General features: G+C 36.3%; 1 protein-coding gene across 2 annotated transcripts in view; it reads right to left on the bottom strand.

Moving 5' to 3' along the window:
- Window positions 1–6,361: 6,361 nt before the first annotated feature.
- Window positions 6,362–24,139, bottom strand: part of LRP12 (LDL receptor related protein 12) — a 71,077-nt gene continuing 53,299 nt past the window's right edge. For both annotated transcript variants that reach the window (XM_036072597.2, XM_078072098.1), the window contains 4 exons: window positions 18,249–18,451; window positions 15,347–16,451; window positions 13,678–13,810; window positions 6,362–8,642 (listed from right to left, as the gene is read on the bottom strand). In XM_036072597.2, coding sequence (XP_035928490.2) covers window positions 7,776–8,642; window positions 13,678–13,810; window positions 15,347–16,451; window positions 18,249–18,451 — 2,308 coding nt within the window. In that variant the 3' untranslated portion in view covers window positions 6,362–7,775. The remainder of the gene's footprint in view (window positions 8,643–13,677; window positions 13,811–15,346; window positions 16,452–18,248; window positions 18,452–24,139) is intronic.

Here is a 24,139-nt window from a genome sequence, read left to right as displayed (position 1 = left end):
CTGCATATATTATCTCATTTAATCCTCCAGCCCACAGCTATTATTCCCAATTTAAGCACTGGTTGACAAGTTAGGAGTGGATTACTCTGTGGGTAACTGAGAAGCTTACTACAGGTGATTTTCATGGAACTGGCAATCAAGGGAGCCAAGCGAAGGCTTGTACCATTGCTCAGAGACCTGAGGCTATTTCTCGTCCTTTCCCCACACCTTTAGAATGAGGCTCCTTCGCTGCTGCATGTTGGGTACACAGCCAGCAGTGTTTGCTACAATGAAGGAACAAAGTGATCTGAAAATCACTAGGTTCTATGAGTCTCATAACCCATAACTCCAGAGGCGCCTGAGTGGCTCAGTCAGTTAAGCGACTACCTTCAGCTCAGGTCATGATCCTGGAGTCCCAGGATCGAGTCCCGCATGGGGCTCCCTGCTCAGTGGGGAGTCTGCTTCTCCCTCTGACCCTCCCCCCAGTCTCATGCTGTCTCTCTCTCAAATAAATGAAATCTTAAAAAAAAAAAAACCGTAACTCCTGATTCAGTCACGAAGGTAATTTCCTCAGCAGGATCCTCTGCCTCCTCCATCTGGGAATTCCCTTCAACTCATCCCAAGAGAGGTGCTATAGTTTCTTCTCCTTTTTCTTGCTCTCATTTTGATTTTTATCCTGGGTTGCAGTTCACGTCCATGATTCCAGGGGAAGTGGCTGTGCTCAGAAGCATTCGGGGTAAGTACACTTTCATGATCTTTAGAAACCACAACTCTTTCGGGATGTTTCACACACCATTTCTCATTTAATTCAACCTTCAGAGATGTTCTCTGTTGAATAGACAATAACAGCAAACACGAGCCAGGTACTGCTGCAAGAGCTTTCCATATTTTAATTTATTGAATCCACCAACAGCCCTATTATCTCCATTTACAGACGAAGAACTGAAGTGCGGAGTGATCAAGGGGCTTGCTAGAGATCACATGTAATAGGCAGGGCAGGATTAAAATCCAGACGCTCTGTTACCTACCATGTTGCCTCTACTAAATTTAAAAATAAAGATTTTATAGGTTATGATAACATATGTTGGAATAGAAGTTATTTTAAATATAGCTGAAAAAGAACTCATTGTTACCATTTATCACTGCCTAAATACTTATTTAAATATGCACTGATTGTTTTACCTTTGTATTTGTAATCAATATAAGCACAATTGACGTACTTGGCATGAAGAGCCGAGTTGATTTGATATCCTTTTGGCAAATGAGCTTCTTACTGGGACTGTAACACTGTTTTTCTGAAACTATTCACTGGCAAGTTAGTGTTTCTTATGTATCAGATACTGTGCTGTGGTAATTACAGATGCCACAAATTCTTTGCTATGTCCACTATTGAGAGTGGAGTCTATCACTTTCTGTTGGGCTGGTCTCAGTGACTTGTTTGACTACATACAGGAGGTGACATCCTGAACCTTCTGAGACTAGGTCATAAGAAGACTTGCAGCTTCGGCAGGTGCTTGGAACACTCATTCTTGGATCCCAATTTCCATATTGTAAGGAAACACAAGCAGCCCTTGGAGAGGCCCACATGGAGAGGCTCCAAGCCTCCTGGCTGGTGGCCCTGGCTGAGCTCCCAGCCAACAGCCAGCACAGACTTGTCAATCATAGGTGAGCTCTTTTGGGAGTATGTCCTGCAGCCCCCATGGATGCCAAGAGCAGGATGGACCAATTCCACTGAGCGCTGCCCAAGTTATTGATTTGTGAGCAAACTGAATAACTTGTGGTTGCTTTAAGCATAAAGTTTGTTACACAGCAATAGATGACCAAAACATGTGCAAAGGCCTTTACAAACGTTATCTTAATTTATTCCTCACAATCTTATGAGGTAGCTATTATTGTCCTTATTTTAAAACAAGGAAGCTGAGGCTCAGTGAGTTTGTAAGTAATCCAGGTCTGTTAGCTCCAATTTGAAGATGGGTATTTTTCTTTACTGATATTACTTCATTTTATGATTCATCTCATTCACAAGATGACTGTTGAGTCAGACAAGACTAAGTAAGGTCAATTCTTTGTTTTGTGCTTATTATTGTGTCCTTGGGTAGATGAAAGTAGTATGTAGTTTATATTACAGAGGACTGTGAAGATCCAAAGATACATACAAAAGACTTGGCAAACGGTAGGCACTCAACAATGGGTAAATAAGTGCTTTGAGGATTCTTTCCTATGATGAGAGAGCAGTTGGTGGTAGAGGACTTAGAAATGGCCTTCAAAAACAAAACAGAGGATCATAGGGGAAGAGAGGAAAAAATAAAACAAGATGAAATCAGAGACAGACAAACTGTAAGAGACTTAATCATAGGAAACAAACAGGGTTGCTGGAGGGGAGTCGGGGGGGATGGGGTAACTGGGCGATGGACATTAAGGAGGGCACGTGATGTAATGAACACTGGACATTATATTAGACTGATGAATCACTGACCTCTACCTCTGAAACTAGTAATACATTATGTGTTAATTAATTGAGTTTAAATTTAAAAATGTTAAAAAAAATGGTCTTTGATAGTGTGAACATGGGATACACTCATTTAGGTCAGGTATGTGTCAAAATATGTCAAAAGAATGACCTTTAAAAAAAAATCCTTAATATCACATAATGGTTAAACCATGTATGCATAGATGGTTTGTAAGATATAAATACATATTTCATTGAAGTTGAAAACATTCTTGATTAGTCAGCTATGTCTGTTACTTCCCTTTTATTTTTATTATTTATTTTTTTTATTTTAGTTACTTCCTTTTTAAAGATTCCTTCCAGTTCTAAAATTCTGTGAATTTTACTTTGCCTCATTCTACCTTGAATGTTGAGGACCTTAGAAAAAAGTGTAATCAACCAACATCCAACCCATGCCAATATCCACAAGCAATTTGTAATTTGTATGCTATTTATTTTTTTCACATAAGGAAGCTATTTCTGAACAAGGGTGCAGTTATTCTGAGAACCAGCCTTTCTCTCTACTGCCTGCTTCTATTAATTTTTAAACAGGGTGAGTAAAACAGGTCCTATGAAGTTGCTGTCATCTTCTCTCTTGAAGTTCAGGAGCAAGGGTGTGAAGGAAAGAGCAAGCAGCTAGAAGGGAGCAGCAGTAAGGTAAACTCTTGTAAACATCACTCAATGAATACCTAGCATATTGAATGTACAGTACTCTTTTTAACCTGTCTTGCCCATTTACTTCCAGCTTAACAGTGGATGATGGTGGTAAGCAGCAGTAGAGACTAAAACCTCAACAGCTTGTAGAAAGACCCCCCTTCATCCTATGCTTATGTTCTCAGTCCTGGCTGATTAACATAAGGGCTGGGGCCTAAGGCAGGGCTGGGGCCCATAGAACCCTAACACAGTCTCTTTGGTTTCTAGTCTCTTCCAAATTAATCCTGGAACTGTGATAGATTGAGACAAGACAAAGTACTGTGGAGAAGATCTAAACAACATGATAAATCTGAGTAATATCTACTAAGATCTGTATCCTTTAAACAGAGAATACATTTTTTAAAAGTGTTCCTGGAACATTTTAAAAATTGAGAAAGAACAATAAACTCCTCAAATCTCTGCAAATAATACACATAACATTTTCTGATCTTGATGCCATAAAAATGAAAATTAATACAAGAATCAGAAAACAAAACTATTACACCAAAAATCCCATTATCTGAGAAAAAAAGAGCAAAGAAAAAAGGAAAAAACTTTCTTCTGTAAAACAACTTTTGGATTAAAGAGGAAATGAATACCGAAACTTCGAAACACATAGAATATAAAAGTAATGGCAACACCAATACATCTAAGTGCTCAGCTTAAGCAGTGCTCAGAATTAAGTCTACACCTTAAATCTCATATTAATAATTAGGAAATAAAAATGAATGAATGAAGTTCTAACTCAAGGAGTTAGGGAAAAAATGAACTAAGAAAAGCAAAAAGTGGGAAATTTACTAAAGTGAAAGTCAGTTAATTGGAAAACAGAAAAATCATAGAATAGAGACATTCAAAACATAAGACTCTGGGAGAAACAAACAAAAAATGTTTTTGTTTTGTTTTTCTAAAGATTTTATTTATTTGACAGAGAGAGACACAGTGAGAGAGGGAACACAAGCAGGGGCAGCGGGAGAGGGAGAAGCAGGCTTCCCGCCGACCAGGGAGCCTGATGCAGGGCTCGATCCCAGGACCCTGGGATCATGACCCAAGCTGAAGGCAGACACTTAATGCCTGAGCCACCCAGGCGCCCCAAACAAAAAATGTTTTAAAAGGTCAACTTTTAGCTATCTTAATTAAGAAAATAAAGGAGCAAACATAATAAACAAGGGAGAGCCACATGCACAAATGAGAAAGAGATAACTCTGCTCAACTCTAGGCAACTAAATTTGAAAACCTGGGTGAAATGGATGACTTATGATCTCAGTTAAGATACAAAAACTACACAGACCAATTACCACAGAAGATACCAACAAAATTGTCAAAGAGCTATTTGCCAAACATCCATCAGGCCCAGATAATTTCACTGAAATTTTAAGGAACATTCATTCCAATGCAATTTAAACTGTTCCAGAGCAAAGGAAGTCTGTAAATTCTCCAGCATAAAATTAATAACCAGACCTCCTAAAGACAGCACACACAAACTATAGACTAATCTCATTGATGAATACAGTTGCAAATACCCGAAATAAAATATAATTCTAGCAATATATTAAAATAATACACACGGCCAAGTAGTTTATTTCAGTAATGAAAGAATGGTTCAAAATTACAAAATATATTAATAAAATTCATATTAAAAGATGAAAGGAGAAAAAATCATATGATCATCTCCATAGTGATAAGGCATGTGATAAAATTCAACATGCATTCTTGGCTTTTTATAACATAGGGATCAATGGATACTCCTTAACATGGTTAACTATATATTTAACATGTTCTAGAAGTACTAGACAATGCAATTAAAATGTAAAGAGGTATGCAAACTGGAAGATACAATTGTGTAACTGGAAAACACAATATAAATAATATTACTAACTATAAGAAAATGGCAGGCTGGTAGGTGGGTAGAAAATTAATAAACAGAAAGGACTTCCTTAATATTGGTATCAAAACCAATGAGATTCCGAAGATTAAACTCTTAAGAACATGTAAGAGCTCTATAAAGTAAAATGTGAAACATGTCTGAAGGAAACAACAATAAAAAAAAAGGCTTGAATGAATGGGCACCATTTTTAGATAGATACCATAATTAAGACAGAAGCTTTAACATGATAGATGTCAAATTTTCCTAGGTTAATCTATAAAACTAAGTGTCCCCCCCCCGCCCCCCGGCAAAAGTACTAATGGCTTGTGAAACTCAGTAGGTCGATTCTAAAGTTCAAATAGAAAAATAAGAATATTTGAAATATTTAAACATTAGTTATTAAGACAGTGTAGGACTAGTATAGAAAAAGAAGGGTAGATCAATTGAAGAGAATAAGAGTCTAGAAATATATCCAAGTAATATGTAAATTATATGATAAAAGCATCATTTCAAATAGTAAGGAAAGAATGCATTATTTAATAAAGAGCTTCAGGATAAAATTAACTGGGGGAATAATGGAGCCTTGAATTCAGGATAGATTGTGATTTAAATGGAAAAAATCAAGTAACAGAAATACCCAACTTTAGTTTTAATATTCAAACTCAAATAGATACATTTTTCCCTTAAAAAAAGGTGCAGAAAAAATATGTATAGTATGTTACAATTTGTATTGTCATATATGGCCTTTATACATACGGATACATTTATGTACCTACATGGTATCTGTCTCTGGAGGCGTATACAGAATCTGGTGTGGTACTTAACTCTTTGGAAAGGAACTAAAGGATGGGTGTCAGGGACAGGGGAGAGTCTTACTTTGTACTGTTTGAACCAGGAAGATGTGTGTGTGAATTAAAAAAAGATTTTAAGACATGCCAAAAACAAAACCAAGAAACCTATATAATACAGTATATTATTAGTAGGACCTAAATAAGATTAATTAGGTAATGCAAATTCTGCCAGGAAAATATTCTATAGGGGTCTGAAATGCATCTGAAAATCATATAAAAAGAGAACTGATTGAGTTATTGCATCTTCTAAGAAACATTAATTAAGAAGCAGTGTTCTCAAAGGCAAATTTATTCAGTTCCTTAGGAATTTCGACCCTCGAGTGCTGGTGTAACCTACTACTTTACTATAAAGTGGTTAAGGAAGACTATCCACCCTTCATTTTTTTCTTCTAGACACACTGCATATCTTATGGCCTGAATCTGTGTATGCACAAAAATGCAACAAAAATAAACAGCAACTCTGATTTAAAAAGTACCTCAAGGCAATACAAAAAAAAGTGATTTTAATTTTTGATACATATTAAAACATTTCAGTCAGTTCTTCCTGACAGCATAACACGACAAATACACAAGACCTCAAACATGCTTTAAAATGACATTCAGCAAAGTACTGAAAATTTAATAAATAGCAATAATCACACACAAATACGTTTTTTCATACTCAATCATTAAGCTACTAAAACAGACAGCTAAAGAATAAATAAACAAGAATTGACAATAAAAAAATATGCGGGGTTTGCAATTCATTCTACTTAAAAAGGGGGGGTGGATCTGAATGATTTCTTAATTTGCTTTTTGACATGTAGCACGATCCCCCCATGAATAAAATATATTGAAAATCACTCTTACAATAATGCAGTCTTTAAATACAACAAATAAATATGAAACCAGCAAAGCAATTTCAAGTTGTAATAAAAATGCCCCCCCCAAAGCTATGGAAATATATAGTCATTGTGATAGCAAATGACAGTATTTAAAGTGATAGTGCTTGTGCACTAAACTCATCTGTGACCTTGATATGATTTTAGTGCAAATCCCTAGGGTCCAATACAAGCATAACCCTGTACCAGGGAAGGACATTACCAGTTGGAACTTATCTTGTACAATTTTTGTACATATTTTATAAAGTTCAAGATTTAATGCATAGTAGAGTATCTTCATCTGTTTAATTCTGTCCCTAAATAGAGATGAAAAAAGAAATGACTTGGGATTTTACCATTTGGTTTGTACCATATTAGAGTATTAAAGTCAACATTAGAAAATCTATAAAAGTTTTGTTTTTGCCATTAATTTATCTAACTCTATCTAAATTTCACATCACTGAATGTTAAACGTAAGAGAAAAATTTTTAGACAAGGTTTTTCCCTTTGACAAGCTCATATTATGATGAAATCCAATAATATTTAGACAAATGTTATACAAATAAAAACACAGGTGAATATAAGGGGCCTTTTTTTGTACATTAACAGCCTTAACATCTGGTATATTAAGTTGCAAGATGTATTGGCAAACAGCATAAAGGGTTCAATGAAATGAAGGTACTGTTTTGTACAAACAAATGTTTTAACATAGGAGAGAGAAACTGACAGTCAAATGAGTTTCAGCAGCCATACTTCTACTGTGAACTACAGTACCAGGATAAAAACAATTAGAGACAAATGGAAGAACATTATTGAACAATATGAATACATAATGCAATTTTAGCTGCTAAAATAGTAAACTCTAAAGTTCATAGAGTTACAAGTTGTTTAATTTAACCATGCAGGCTAACATATGATAATAGGAAATCACCCTGCATCTTTTTTGTTTTTAAATTAAAACTAGTTTAATTGTAAAGTTACAAAACAACGAATGGATATTGCTCCAACTTGTACACAATCCCCCTCGCTGCGATCCGTACCTAACAAAGTAACAAAGCCTCATCATCACTCGTCTCCTGTTTCAGTGTTACTTCCAAGCAAGTGTCCGGTATCTGGGCAGTGTGGACAATCCCACAGCGCTCACAGGGGCCGTCTCGATTACTTGGCCTCACTCCAGGGTTTGTTGCGCTGTATGGCTGTCTAAACCCTTGTCCTTGATCTGAGGCAAGATCGAGAAGAGGTCTGGAGCAGTCGTTCACATCAAAGTCTGAAGCTCCATCAGAAACTGGAATCAGCATTTCGACATCATCATCTTCTTCTCTTCCATGTGCCCCATTATCAAGCTGTCTCAAAGGACTCTGGTTCTGATTTATAGAGCTGGATCGCCCTAGTGTAAAACGTACCCAGCGCAGCCCCTGAGTCATACGACTGAGTGCACTTGTGAGCTGGTGACGGGCTGGACTCACACCCGGGGGCTCCACACTTGTTGCATCCCTTCCATTCTCTGTGTGACCACCTCGGGTACTCTGAGTTGAGGAACTTCCACTTGCTCCCACTGCTGCTTCGACGGCTGTTGTGGGAGGGACTTTTTGGGGCAAAGGAGCTGCAACCCCACCAGATGCTCCTGCCATATCTCTTCTCTCATTTTCTGTGTCTGTGTCGTCGGACTCCACGGAAAACAGACTTCTGTGAGTATGATTTCTTTCAGGTTCTCTGCTGGTACTCTGACTAGGGATGACCTCATCTCCATCTGCTGAGACCAAAGCCAATGACCCTGAATGACGTGATCTTGCAAAATTAAAAATACGATTCCAAATGTTGCTGGATCTGCCTGCCATCGGAAGCCTGATTGAAGTAAATCCAAGCTGAGATCGTACCGCTAGCCTCAGGTTTTCCAAAACAGAAGCCTACAAAAAAAAAAAAAGAGATCTTAAGATAGCTAACAATGAAGTGTGAAAATAGAAAGCACCCTTTGAATAAGAATGTGTTGTGGTTAAAGATGCTATTATTGATTGTTAGGGTCTATGAAGGATGAATTAAATTCTCTCATCTATATAGGTTCACCCTACTACAGAATCTAATCTATAACTTATACCATTGTTCACTTGCTTTAGATTTTCTTGACACTTCACTATTTATATATGTGACTTTAAAGTGATGTTTAATATCAGTTACAACTATTTTATTTTAAAACTGCACATTGTAATCCAATTCTTTTTTTTTTTTAAAGATTTTATTTATTTATTTGATAGAGAGAAAGACAGCGAGAGAGGGAACACAAGCAGGGGGAGTGGGAGAGGGAGAAGCAGGCTTCCCGTGGAACAGGGAGCCCGATGTGGGGCTCGATCCCAGGACCCTGGGATCATGACCTGAGCTGAAGGCAGACGCTTAATGACTGAGCCACCCAGGCGCCCCCTGTAATCCAATTCTAAAAGTGTACCAAAGCTGAAAAACAAAATTATTTGATACTTCTCTAGCTAGGAAGGTAAACTAGGCCCTTTATCTGTTTTACATTTTTTTTTTTTTTTTTAAAGATTTTATTTATTTGTTTGAGAGAGAGACACAGCGAGAGAGGGAACACAGCAGGGGGAGTGGGAGAGGGAGAAGCAGGCCCCCCGTGGAGCAGGGAGCCCGATGTGGGGCTCGATCCCAGGACCCTGGGATCATGACCTGAGCCGAAGGCAGACGCTTAACGACTGAGCCACCCAGGCGCCCCTACATTTTTTTTTTTTAAACATAGAACAAGTCAGATTTGATTTACAAGACTGAAGCTTTCTAAAACATGTGAAAGTTATATTGCACAGTTGGTTCTCAAGGATTTGTTGGACACTGAAGATCGATTTTTATTGTCATAAATAAGAGAATTAATTAATTTGTAATACAGCACAGGAAACAAGCTAAAAAAAATTTGCTTATAGCACTACACAATGGTATTTGAGACATCTGGACTCTTCTCGGTCTTCAAAGATTAAGTTTTATTTTCTACAGCTTAGCGTTAAGCATAAATTATCATATCCTTTGAAAATTTACTTTTTCCTAGATGAATACATTTATGGATTATTTTTAAGACATACAACATTTATTTAAAACAGTCTTCAAGCTCCATCTAGTGGTTATAAAAAGGAGTATTCAAACTTGGAACAGACAGAGTTTTCATTTGTGGCATCTGGTATTTAAAACACAGTATTTCCAGGAAAGGATGGTGAGTTGATGTACTCCCTTTTCAATGATGATATAATTTCCCTCTGCCAAAATGAATAGCTCCTGCCTTTACCCTCATAGAAGAAAAGAGGGAAAAGAAAGATGTGATAGCATGGCTCTTCATCTCTCTTCAAGATGGGTATTAAATTTACTTGTAAAACATAAACTCAGGAATTTAATTCAGAGAAAGCAAAGAAACTACTTTCACAGGAATATTGAATAATCTAGCCTTAGTAAAGCACAGATTGTCAATAAGAAATCTGAGTATCAGCATACATAGATTTGCTATACAAATGAGTTGAGATTTTTCACCAATTAAGAAGTACCTAATGGAGCACTGGGTGTCATACGCAAACAATAAATCATGGAACACTACATCAAAAACTAATGATGTAATGTATGGTGATTAACATAATATAATAAATTAAAAAAAATGTTAAAAAAAGTACCTAATTATAAATTAAAAAAAGAAAAAAAAAAAGGTTCACATCCTTAAGGAACTTCTCTATAAATGTGGTCCTCACCATTAGCACTCAAGTTCTAAGGCTTTTGTGAGCCCTATGTTACGCCCAGCAACGAACAGAAGGCTCTGCAGATAAGCTTCTCTTTTATGCAGCTCTCATCAAGATCAACAATGCTGACTTCCACATTACAGTCTGTCACAGTGAGGTGAAGCCCTCTACTTAGTTAAAAGTCTGTTTAATTAAAATTAATTTAACATTAGATTCTATAAGGGGATCTCATGAATGTTTTAGGAATAATTTTATATACTTCTTCAGTTTATGATGCAGAAGAAAGCATTCTTTAGAAAGCATTTCTATTTTTGAATGAGACAGTAATTTAGAATATTATTTTTCTTTTTAAAAACTCTTATGAAAATTTAAGAATTACCAAACGTTTTAAACTTGAAGGTTTATCTCATAAGCTGAATAAAATCTAGCTTACAATTCATAAATGTACTTTATTTTAAAACTTTGTTGAAGTAGAATTTCCTCATAAGGGTAAATTATAAATCTAAAGAATGGTGTAGTATGTAGTAAAGAATTAAACCTTACCCAGATGAGGTCTGACTTTTGCCCTCTGCTTCTGGGATGTGATCTCTAAGCCCTTACAATGTCATCTCTGACAGGGGTGTCCTTGCCTGGGGCCTTGGGCCAGACAGATACGGAGACCGCTGTGTCTGAGGGGGAGGCTCGAAGCCACACCAGCAATGTGATGCAGGGTGGGTGCTCTGGGTCAGCAGTATCAGTCAAACTCTGCAGGGGCTGGAGACAGATCAGCCATATGTGCAGTTAATCACATCTCTGGGTTGGAGCCCCAGTAAAAACTCTGGAGGCCGAGTCTTGGGTGAGCTTCCCTACTTGGCAGTATTCTGTGCACACTGTCATACACCTGTGTTGAGAGAGTAACACTGTCTTGACTTTATGGGGAGAGGAGAACTGGAAGATCTGTGTTTGGTACCCTCCTGAACCCTGTTCTATGTGTCTTTTCCTTTGGCTGATTTAATCTAGGTCCTTCCCTGTAATTAACCATAACCATGAGTATAACAGCTTTCAGTGGGTTCTGAGTCCATGTAGTGAACTGTCAAAACTAAAAATCATTTTGGGAACCCCTGAACTTGTAATTTCTATAAAGATGAGAGCTGCCTTGTGTAGACTGTGCTTCCTCTAACTCCACAATTAGCTAAACTCTTGAAGGCAGCCTCAGGGTGGAGGGGTGGTGGGTGGCAGATGGTGGAGTGGGTGGGTGGGTGGGTGGAATTAACCACTGTTTGAGTTCCTACCTAAAAAGAAACCTTCCACATGGTCAAAAGAATATAGCTTTTTCCTATTTTGCACACAAAATTCCAACCAGTGGAACTTCTGAATTGTTTACTTAGCAAATTACATCCAGAGAAATGTTTTTAAAACTATAAATTCTCACCAAATATTTCCTAAAAGACCCAAATAAAGGTGACAGATTGTAATCAGAAATCTTATTTACCAGAAATTAGATCACTGGGATTTTTGCACAGAATTAGATCACTGGGAAAACAATGTTTATCAATTTTTATGAATATTTCTGGATGAATTTACATTTTTAAATGTATACATCCTTATGCCTTAATTTTTTAAAGATCTATTTATTTATTTGAGAGAGAGAGAGAGAGTGCGCATGTGCATGGGGGTGGGGGAGCACAGAGGGCGAGGGAGAGAGAGAATCTCCAGCAGACTCTCCACTGAGCAAGGAGCCGGATGTGGGGATTGATCCCATGACCCTGAGATCATGACCTGAGCCGAAATTAAGAGTCAGACACTTGACCAACTGAGCCACCCAGGAGTCATAAGGGTAAGGTCCTTATACCTTTATGAACCCTGGTATAATTTAAGCTTTGAAAATAAATTATATATAATATATGTATATTATATAATATGTATTATATAATGTAATATATTATTTATTTATTTTTAGTAGGCTCCAAGCCCAGAATGGAGAACATTATGGGGCTTAAACTCACGACCCTGAGATCGAGGCCTGAGCTGAGAGCTGCCTTGTGTAGACTGTGCTTCCTCTAACTCCACAATTGGCTAAACTCTTGAAGGCAGCCCTTTTCCTATTTTGCACACAAAATTCCAACCAGTGGAACTTCTGAATTGTTTACTTAGCAAATTACAAATTACATTACTTAGCAAATTACATCTAACTTCCTCTAACTCCACAATTGGCTAAACTCTTGAAGGCAGCCTCAGGGTAGAGAACATTATGGGGGTTAAACTCACGACCCTGAGATCAAGACCTGAGCTGAGATCAAGAGTCCAACACTTGACTGACTGAGCCACCTACCCAGTCGTTCCTGAAAAAGAAATTTTTTAAATGCTGATAGAAATTTAAAGAATTCAGAAACATTAATCAAGAATGAGTTACTATTTAAAGAAAATGATATGAATTCTTAAACACTATAAAATCTAGTTGTGAAGAAGTTTTCCCTTGAGTCAGGTGGAAATGTTAACTTCATTGCAATTACTTTTATTATTAACTAGTTAACCAGCATGTTACTAATATGTTACTAGTCACTATTTAAAGAAAATAGTATGAATTCTTAAACACTGTAAAATCTAGCTATGAAGAAGTTTTCCCTCAAGTCAGGTGGAAATGTTATTTAATTACAATTACTTTTACTTATTAACTAGTTAATCTAGCATGATACTAATACAGCATACTAATTTTATTTTTTATTTTATTTATTTTATTTATTTTATTTTTTAAAGATTTTATTTATTTATTTGACAAAGAGAGACACAGCGAGAGAGGGAACACAAGCAAGGGGGAGTGGGAGAGGGAGAAGCAGGCTTCCCGCGGAGCAGAGAGCCCGATATGGGACTCAATCTCAGGACCCTGGGACCATGACCTGAGCCGAAGGCAGTTGCTTAACAACTGAGCCACCCAGGCGCCCCAGCATACTAATTTTAACAATCTTCCAGATGTTTAGTTCAAATAGAAAATAACTTACCAAACTTTACTTCTGAATTTTAATGCACCAAATCATCCTAAACAGTAAAATGCTTAAGAATCACATAACTAAATCAGAAGAATGAAAAACTGATTTTGTAGCATTTGTTAAAATACAATGAAACAATTAAAATTTCAAATCCTCCATATATTTAATCCTTGACTTGACTGCAAAAATTATGACAAAGTTCCTTTATCATATATACAAATATATAATTCATTTTATGAAACAAATCATAAAATGCAACATACCTGATTAGGTGAACAAACAGGAAAATCTTCAACTGGTGGAATTAAACCCTGAGCAATCAATTGTCCATAAGAGGGAGGAGCTTCTCTTCTTAGCAATTCTGCTTCCACTCTTGACAACTGTGTTTCAAATGACCTTTGAGAGAAAACAGGGGGATAAAAAGAGTTAAAAAAAAAAAAAAAGGGCAAGCCAAACTAATAATTTTTTAATCAGCAATGAAAACAATCTGAACCTTAATATATCTGACCACATTTAAAGCTTAGTCAACCTGCATTTATTTAATATCTATACCATTCCTACACTGAGAATACAAAGAAGAAGAAGACGGTCTATCCTCATGGGGCTTTATACTAAGAGCTTGGATCACTAAGTTTTAATGAATTAGAAATCCCCATAAAAGGTAAAGGTATTAGATCTTTTAACCCCTAAGAACATAAGGGGCTTTGGGTTTTAGGTGAAAGTAATCATCAAGTTCAACACATTTAGTTTACAGATGAGGAAAAAGAGTGAAATGAGTCGCCAATACACTTTCTGGCATAGCCTGTTCTTACACTCAAGACCTCGGACTCTTCTTCGTTGAGCTCTTATGCCGCAGTGTAGTAAAAAGTCTTCCGGCCATTTATACTTGCTCAAAGAAAAGATGCAGCATGATTACTTTGATTCTGTGCATCTATTAGCTTGGCTGTCTGGGACATGAAGGTCTTCACTGAATCTATTATCTGTAATTCTCCCGGAATGCAGGGTCATTGTCTCCACAATAGCCTCCTAAGGGACCTCTCTCTCTCTGCCAACAGCTTCTCCCAGGTCCAGTCTATCCTGCACCACATGGAAGAAAACCTTCCCTGAAGGTCACCCTTTAATACCTAACCATTTCTTACTGAGAACTCTTGACACATGGCCCTCAGGGTCCTCCACAACATGACACTGGTCCTGTGTTCTACGTTTTACCTTTTAGCCCTTCATATGTATCTTAGGCTCCAGACACACTGAGCAAGGTGCTACTTTTCCAAGCAATGCTGGGGATTCCTACTTCTGTGCCATTTTCCCAGGCTACTTCTTTCAACTACAATACCTTTTCCCTATCTACATTCTACTTAGAGATTTCAAATGGCACTTCTTCAATAAAAGCCTTTCCATATCCCCTCATCAAATCAGGTATCTTTTGACTTTTATACCACTTTGTTTTGTAGCACTTACAGCATTTATATTTTTGTCATCTTATTCCACCCACCAATGGCTTCCTCCTAACTGTAAAGTGCCTGCCAGATTATGCCTTACTCATTTTTCTACTCATCTGTATAGTGCTGTGAACACAGTAGGGTCTCAAATATTTGCAACTGTTGAATTCATATTTATAAAAACACAGGTTTAAACATTACAAGTGAGAACTGCAGCTTGCAAAGTTCCTATAAAACAGATTAATCTGAAAACAGAAACTGGTAGATACAGGTTGGCTTTTCTCACCTCATAACTCTATTAGTTTTTAAAACGTGTTTAGCCTCTTGGGTCTTAATCTTTTCACACTCATTTCATAAATCATGAAAGATATTTATTTCCAAAAATAGTATAAAACCAAAGTCTATTGCTGATCGCGCTACAGTTCTATTGCAAATACCGGGACCATGGTTATTGTAGAAGGCACAGCCTCCATAGTTTTGTCCTGATACTGACCTTCGTTCAAACATTCTCAGAGAGTAGAGCTTACAGGTACATCCCAATGCGATGACCAGTAACAGGCCACAGATAAGGCTCCCTATGACGGCCGCAGTGATGACTCTGGTAGGCACAATGACCGGGCAATTCTCCTCATCACTGCCATCGCCGCAGTCATCCTGAGAATCACACACCCAGCTTTCAAACACACAACGATTGTTTTTACAGTGAAAATTTCCTGGCTGGCAAAAAAAGCAGTTTTTTTCATCTGAGCCATTTGGGCAATGATTCTGGTAGTTGCAGCGATCAGAACGAGGATAACAGACTCCGTTTCGGGAACACGGGAATTCTTCCTTTTGGCACATGGTGCAGTTTATTTCATCCCTTCCGTTGGGGCAATGCCAGTACCCATCACAGCGCTGCTGTTCCGTGTAACACCCCCAGTTACCCCCACAGGGTATTTCCCAAGGCAAACAGAAGCCATCTACTTGGTAAGTGGCATTAAACCCCCTTGCAGCGTTCACTTTGTCGGCACAAAAATGGACCCTGATCTGTCCGGAAGAAGAAACAACTGTAAGAGGTGCATGAGAATCAAAAGCCGTTAAGACCCGCAAAAGCTTGTGTGGATTCTCCTCTAATCCATCGTAGATTTTGACGTAGTCGCCATAACCAGTACCATCGAGTTTAAAGTCGGTGAAGCGTAAAATGACTTTACGATGATCGCCGGTGTCTATTAACCAGGTGCAGTTGCTTCCGGGAGGATAGAAATCTGGATAATTGGGAGAATTGAAAGTACCGTAGAAATATTTTAGCCACTGCCCGCAGGTCGGCATGTCACAGTCGATCTCGTCTCCGAGGTCCAGGCAGTCAATGTTGCCGTCGCATTTTAAAGATTCGGGGAGGCAAGTGTAAACCTTGGTGAACCGAGACAGACACTGGAACTGGTTGTAGGCACAGGGCTGGAAGGAAGCGGCCGTCGGGGGATGGGCTCCTCGGGCGCAGACCCCCTCGTCAGACCCGTCCCCGCACTCGTCCATGCCATTGCACCTCCAGGCTTCGGGGATGCACTTGCCGTTGCCACAGCGGAACTGATCGCACGCACAGCTGGGTTCTTCAGATTTCCCTGCGAGGGCGTGGGGAGGACGGAGATGGAGAGGAAAGGAGGGAAAAACCATGTTTTTTTAAAAGATACAGAACAGCAAGTGGTATTTTTATAATAAACATTAACTAAGGCTAAGCGATAGGGGTTTAAAAAATCTTATTTTAAAAAATAGATTAGGTTCTAAAAGCAAATTAATATTGACTCAACAAATTAATATTGGCTCAACAATTCAATTTATTTTAAACACCTATTGTTTGTTCCACGAAGACGTTTGTATTTTGACCCAAAGTGAAGAGAACACAAACCGGGGGTTGCTGGAGGGGAGGTGGGTAAAGGGATGGCTTTAAATGGGTGATGGGTACTTGCTGTGAGGAGCACTGCGTGTTGTATGTAAGTGATGAATCACTAAATTCTCACCACTCCTGAAACCAACATTACGTTGTGTGTTAACCGGAATTAAAATAAAAACTTGGAAAAAAAAGAAAGGGAGAACAATTCTGCTTTTATAGAGAGCTATTTTACTGCAGAACATTTAGTAATCTAAGATACATGAGCCAATAGACTATACTGCCTAAAATTTTTAAATAATTTATTGTATAAACATCATTAGAATGACAGACATATTGAAATAAAGAAAAATTCATCCATAATAATCACCTTTCCAAATCAATTTTTTCATATTTTTCATATTCTTTTCTAGTTCTTGTTTATATATATATATTTTGCACAAAAGCAAAACACTGCATGAATCTCAGCTAAAGGTATAAATTTATTTAGCAAAATAGTAAGGGGAGAGAGAGAGAAAAAAAACTTGAAATACCTATAAAATTCCAATTATTGTAGTGTACCATCCTAAATATACACCAATAAGGGGGTAGGGGAAGAAAATCAAACATTAGAGCCTTATGGTCCCCAAAACTAACAATGTTTATGACAATACTTACCTTTTAAAAAATTTTTATTTATTTATTTATTTTTTAAGATTTTATTTATTTATTTGACAGAGAGAGACACAGCTAGAGAGGGAACACAAGCAGGGAGAGTGGGAGAGGGAGAAGCAGGCTTCTTACAGAGCAGGGAGCCCGATGTGGGGCTCGATCCCAGGACCCTGGGATCATGACCTGAGCCGAAGGCAGACGCTCAACGACCGAGTCACCCAGGCGCCCCAATACTTACTTCTTCATTAACAACTTACTTATTGGTAAAGAGGAGACAGAAAACGTGCTTCAGAAGCTAAGTAAGTATTACAAAGACTGTGTTTGTAAGAAAAAAGAGAAAAAGCTGCATATTTGCTGAAAGACAATTACAAATTTTATAAGATGTAAAATGATTTTCAGCAAAAAGTATATATAATTCTAATACTCTGAGTCATTCACATATGTATGATCTGGTCACACTTTTTGAAAGAAAAGATTCAGAGTAGTATAAGAAGACTTCTGATACTACAAACCATGGAGGTGAAATGCAATGTCTTTTCTGTGAAGCTGTAAAGACAATGGTTAATTCAGACACACAAAAATACTTTCTGAAGTAACTTTCAGGATATCAGTAAACACTCAAGGGAAAAAAAGTTACTTTTAAAATAAATGTATTTAAATATTTAAAAAAGAAAGTTGACCTTAGTTTATAAAATTGATCATTTTATGAGAATATACAAAACACCTTTTTGAGACTGTGCTCTAAAGCACCTGAACCTTCTTCAATCTCAATAGCCTTGAGGCTAAATGGAAATTGTTTTAGAAGACTAGCCCCAAAGTGACTTGGTACTTAACACCACAGAATTCTGTTCATTATCTTTTTTCTTTTTTAAAAACACACCTGAAAAATATGCCAGTCTGAAACCCTTCCTAGAGATACTGTCATCGGAATGGAACCTGATCCAGACGTGGTCTTGGGAAGAAATATATGGTGGTGGAACTGTCGAACCACAAGCTCTGTAACTCTCAATATTCTTGTACGTTTCTATCGTCAACCAGTCCAAACTGCATCTTCTGGACCCCTGAATATCAAAATCCTGAAAACTAGAAATAAAAAGTCAGAAAAGGCTATTAATAAGAGCAATTTTGGAAAAAATTTCATAATAATACAATATAACTGAGGACTTTATTATAAGCCTCCATATTCATTGATTGTCCTGGGTTTTCCAGGCATACAACCATTATCATCAGCAAACAATAACACTGTTTCTATGTTCCTAATGTTTATATCTTTTTCCCAGATTCTCAAACAGTACTTCTTCATATGTAATACCAGACTCCAAAATAATGCTAAAAAAAAATGGGTACTAGTTGGCACCTTGTTTCTTTTTCTTCTGTGTGTGTTTAGGAAGGACCACTTCTAATTCAGAATATCCTAACTGTCCTGTATTTGAACTAGAGACACTACTCCATAACCTGATAAACTGAAGTACACACAGAAAGTCAGCCTCCTCTTAGATTAGACTGGTTCATTTGCTTGCTTAGTGAAAAGTTTACAGGTTACATTTTCAGGGAGCAAATAGCACAAACCCGAGGAAAGTAAAAAAAGTAAAAATGAACAAACAAAAAATCTTTATCAATAGTGAAAAATCTCTAAGTTTGGGAATTTTTTTTTTTTTTTTACAGAAGTTATGTTACAGTCAAAGATTATCTTATAGTTCACAAAATATGGGCATGCAAAAAAAGTCAAGAGCACATACAAAATTAACTACTGCTATGAAAAAAGAGAAACCAAGATACTATTTTCCAATAACATGTCTCCACCAAGAAGGGAATCTCTGACTTTATCTCCTTGCCTTTGCCTTAAACTGTGATAATGAAATTAATTATTCAAAAATTTTTACATCAGGATATTTCCTCTTTAAATAGTGTGAGTAACTATAGCAAAAACTGCTAGATAATCTGATTGTTTCCAGTTTTCCACTATTATGCTTCAAAGAATCCTTATGCAGGTATCTCTACGTGAGCAAATAATTCTCTAGAACGTATTTTTCTAAGTAGAATTGCTAGGTCAAAAGACAAAATTCCACTTTAAATTTGACAGACACTGACAAAAATATTTATACCAATTAATTTCCATTAAGTCTTATGAAGGAACCTTATACTCCATGACTCTGGAAAATTGGGATGTTCTGTTTTTTAAAAAACTGTTGCCAATTATTTTCCATTTCCTTATTTACTGAGATTGAAACACTTTTTCCAATCTGTTTACTATTTCTTTTCCTATGAATTGCTTTGTTATATCATCCTTCATCCATCAGAAATTTTTCTTATTTACTTAAAAATTCTCTATGTAGTATAAACATGTACCTATTTGGGGGCATGTCTATAATGCAAGATAAATGTACAGATATCCGCACCCACATTCTCTCCAATAGCTGGTGATGTCAGTCCTTTTAACCTGTCATTAGTTGGCGTGAACTGACATCTCTCACTGTGGTTCTATGTGCACTTCCCTGAAGACTAATGATGTTGAACATCTTTTCATGTGCTTATTGGCCATTCTTACATTTTCTGTGAAGTGTCTGTTCAAGCCTTTTGTCCATTTTAAAAAACTGGGTTGTTTTCTCAAGTTATAAAAATTAATTTTATATTCTGGACTCAAGTCCTTTGTTAGATATATGTATTGCTAATGTTTTCTTCTAGTTTATATGGATTGTCTTTTCATTTTCTTAATGGTATCTTCTAATGAGCAGAGGTTTTTAATTTTAGTTTTGATGAGCCTAATTTATTTTTCCCTTTATGTTTAGTGTTTTTAGTGTCCTCTCTAAAATACCTTTGCTTACACCAAGATATTCAACAATGTTTTCTTCCAGTATTTTAGAGTTTTAGCTTTTACGTTCATATCTAGGACTTATCTTGAATTCATTTTTTTGTGTTCTCAGGGATAGGTCAAGATTTTTACACTTACTTGGTTTTATCATGCATGGAACATCCTGGTCTGGTCATCCTGTACTTGTGGAGGTTTTGTTCAGCTTTGCCCTTAGTCTTCGGTGAATTCTTAATTTTAGGACACTGTCTTTACTTATAATATATGACATTTCTGTGGTTTCAATAAAATCCCAAGGTATTTACCAAGCTCCTCAAACTCAGCAGGTTTCAGACTTCAAACTCTGCCTCAGCTGCAGTGCATAGCCACTGAAATCCTGGAGCAGCTCTTTCTACCAGCTTCCTTAGCGTCTCTTAAGCATGCACAGTTCAGAAAAGAGCAAAGAACTTGAGAAGAATTTATATGCAGATATAAGGGCTTCCTACATTGGGGCTCTCTCCTTTCCAGGATTTGCCTTTTCAATTTCCATCTACTCTGACAGCCTCAACTCCACCCTGTGATACCACCTCAAGCCCACAAGACTTGGTGGTCTGTTTGAGTTCTAGTTACTCTACTCTGCATGGGCAGCTAACAGGAAGCAAACGTATCTCACCAGGGTGGATCCCTTCTTTTAAGGGTTTAATCCCTTCCAGTTTCTGCCAGTTTCTGATTACTTTCCAGGACCTTTGAGTAGTTTTTTAAAAAACTTTTATCCAAAGTTGATAATTGTTTATGGGTGGGCTAGTCAGATTCAAGCTAAGGACTCCCTTAATACACTTTTATCCACTAAAATGTTTAAGATTGAGGAAAGCAGGATCCTTCCCAGAACAAAAGAAATGATCAATCAATATCTATTCATGTATACACTCTTGGATTTGGTTTGCTAGTATTTCATTTAGGATTGTTAAAATACATTTAAAAGTAAAATTAGTTTTCAGGTTTTCTTTTTTTATGTTTCACAGTAGTTTATATAACAAAGACAATGATCACAAACCTGTGCCCTGTCCCTGTTTAAAGTATAGATCTAGGGTAGAAATTTTCAATTTCTTCATGTTTTTTTAGTAATCAGCTCTCCCTAAACTTTTGAGTCACATTTGGTAATTTAAATTTTTGTAGAAATTATCATTTTATCTTGATAGTAAAATTTGTTACAAAGCTGCAAATAGTACTTTCTTACATTAAAAAATTTTTTTCATATCTGTGGGCTTTATATTTGCTTGGATCTTCTATGGAGATAAGCACAGTATTGGCAAACAAGGAGAGTTTCATCTCTTCCTTCCCATTTGTCATATTACTCATTTCTATTTATTGTCTTGTTGCATTGACTCAGGGTGAAAGCATGCATTCTCATCCTGGCCCTTGGTACTAAAATTAACTTCAATATTAAGTTTAAAAATTTTTTTAACAGGTACCTTTTATCAGGTTAAGGAATTCCTTATCTATTCATTTACTAACACCTGCCTGTAAAACTACTTGGGTTTAGAATCTTTTTCTGAATGTTGATTCAATTTCTTTAGTGAAGAATCAATTTTGGTAATATACATTTTCTAGAAAATGGTCCAATTCATCTAACTATATAACAGTGTTACCATAAACTATTCCTAATATTCCCTTACGACTTTGAAAGTCTCTATTATTGTATTTATAATTATAGACATTTTTGTTCATTCTTACTAGTACCTTTTCTCTTTTTTCTTCAGTCTTGCCTTGAGGTTTGTTTATTTTCCCAAGGTTTCCAGACAGCCAGTTTTTGTTTTATTGAATCTTATTGTTTATTCTTTCTATTTCATATTTTCTGGTCTTACCTTACTACTTTTTCTACTTAAGATTTACCACGTAGTGGGGCGCCTGGGTGGCTCAGTCAGTTAAGTATCTGCCTTCAGCTCAGGTCATAATCTCTGGGTCCTGGGATCAAGTCCCGTGTCAGGCTTCCTGCTTGTAGGGAATCTGCTTCTCTCTCTCTCTCCCCCTCTGCCCCTCCCGATTGCTAATTCTCTCTCTCAAATAAATAAATAAAATCTTGGGAAAAAAAAAAAAAGATTTACCCTGTAGTTTTCCTTCTATACTCTTAAGTAAATGCTGAGTTCATTTATTTCCCATTCTGCTTATTTTTAAGTCAATGCATTCAAGCTGTGAATTTTTCGCTAAGTACTCTATCAATGTGTTCCAACAGATTTAATATGTAATATTTTCATTATGGTTATTTTAAAAATATTTTATGAGTTCCACTGTGATTTTCAGCATTATTACAGGAGTTATTTAGGAATATGCTTTCAAACACATAGGTTTTGTTGTTATTTCCTCCCAGTTTTTTATTGTGGTTTCTTATTTAACTGCATTGTGGTCAGAGAACACAATCTGAATAATGCAAAGTCTTAGAAATGGAATTCAGAATTCCTTTGTGGTTTTATAATGAATTTTTTTGTAAATGTTTCGTATGTTTTTGAAAACAATGTATTTTCTCTATTCATTGAAATAATATAAACATATACATATATAATACATGTTCCTACTGGATCAAGCTTGTTAATTTTTGTTTATCAAATCTTCTATCTTTACTATTTTTGTTTAATCTATTGAATTCTGATTAAAGGTATGTTTATTAACTTCCACTAACTGGATCAGTCAAACTTGGTAATTCTCCGTATTTTGTTGCTTTGCATGTATTTTAGGCTATGTTATGAGGTATACAAAGTTTACCATGATTCCATCTTCCTAGTGCATTATTTCATTTGTTACTAATATTATAAGCTCAATTACATCTAATGTTAATCTTCCTACACTAGCTTTCTTTTTGTATCAGTATTTCCAAAGCTTATCTTTTTCTATCACCCCTTTCTAAACTGTGTTTGTTTTGTTTTGGGTATGTTCTTAGAAGCCCTTTATAGGAGAATCATACCAATCAACAAACCAATAAACCTGATCAGACGGTCTTTTAAATTTAAATGAGTTTTTTATTGAACACCCCTTCTATTAGGGGAGATTTTTCATTTTCCTCCTTTCCTGTGTTCTTTTGTATTCATAGGTTTGTTTTTTTTTTACGTTTCTTTTACTTTACCATATACTCAAGATTGCTATCTGTTTTTTCAGTAGTTACCTTTAGATGTTGTAATTCAAATACTAAAACATACATTTGTCCTAATAAAGTCCAAGTAAGAGTATTTGGTGTTTCTATTCTCCTCTCAAATTCTCAGATTTGGTGGAAAAATTTACAACCTTATTTTCACTAATCTCTAACTGAAATTTGGCATTTCACTTATGAATATAAACAACAAATCATGATAGTATTTACAGTACCTGTCAGTCTGTCACCAGCAGAAATCACAGATAATTACACATTACATTTCAGTTTTAATAGATATCTAGAATAACTATTTACACTGAAAATCACCTTGAAATTACAGTAGCTGTTAGGACGATCACTTACTAATATGTTAATAAGCATATATTACTATATTACAAACTGGTAAAAATATCTGATAGCTATACTTCAATATAATTGGTTCCCTTTGTAATAAATATGTATTATGATTTGTGAATTTAAAAACATTCTAGGAAAGGATCTATAGGTTTCACTACCAAAGTGTTCACAGGATAAAAAATGTTAAGGAAAAAGTCCTGATGTACTTGTGATGAGTACTGGGTGATGTGAAGAATTGTTGAATCACTATATTGTACACCTGAAACTAATATAACACTGTATGTTAGCTATACTGGAATTAAAATAACAAAAATAAAATAATAAAGTTTATCATGTCTGGAGTAAATTTGTGTTTGGACTCTGTTGGCTGTTTTTGTTAGTATTAATATTTTCCATACATTCTGGAAATAATGCTCATTCTGTAGAAGCTTTTCTGGTTCTCTCTCTCTCCTTTTAATCTACCCTCTTTCTGTGTTCCCCCGTCTCTGTTCTGTAGCTACAT

This window comes from Halichoerus grypus, chromosome 5 (genome assembly GCF_964656455.1).
Source record: "Halichoerus grypus chromosome 5, mHalGry1.hap1.1, whole genome shotgun sequence".
In the NCBI taxonomy this organism is placed as follows: Eukaryota; Metazoa; Chordata; class Mammalia; order Carnivora; family Phocidae; genus Halichoerus; species Halichoerus grypus.
Note: the sequence above shows the minus strand (reverse complement) of the source record. Positions and strands in the feature narration are given on the sequence as shown.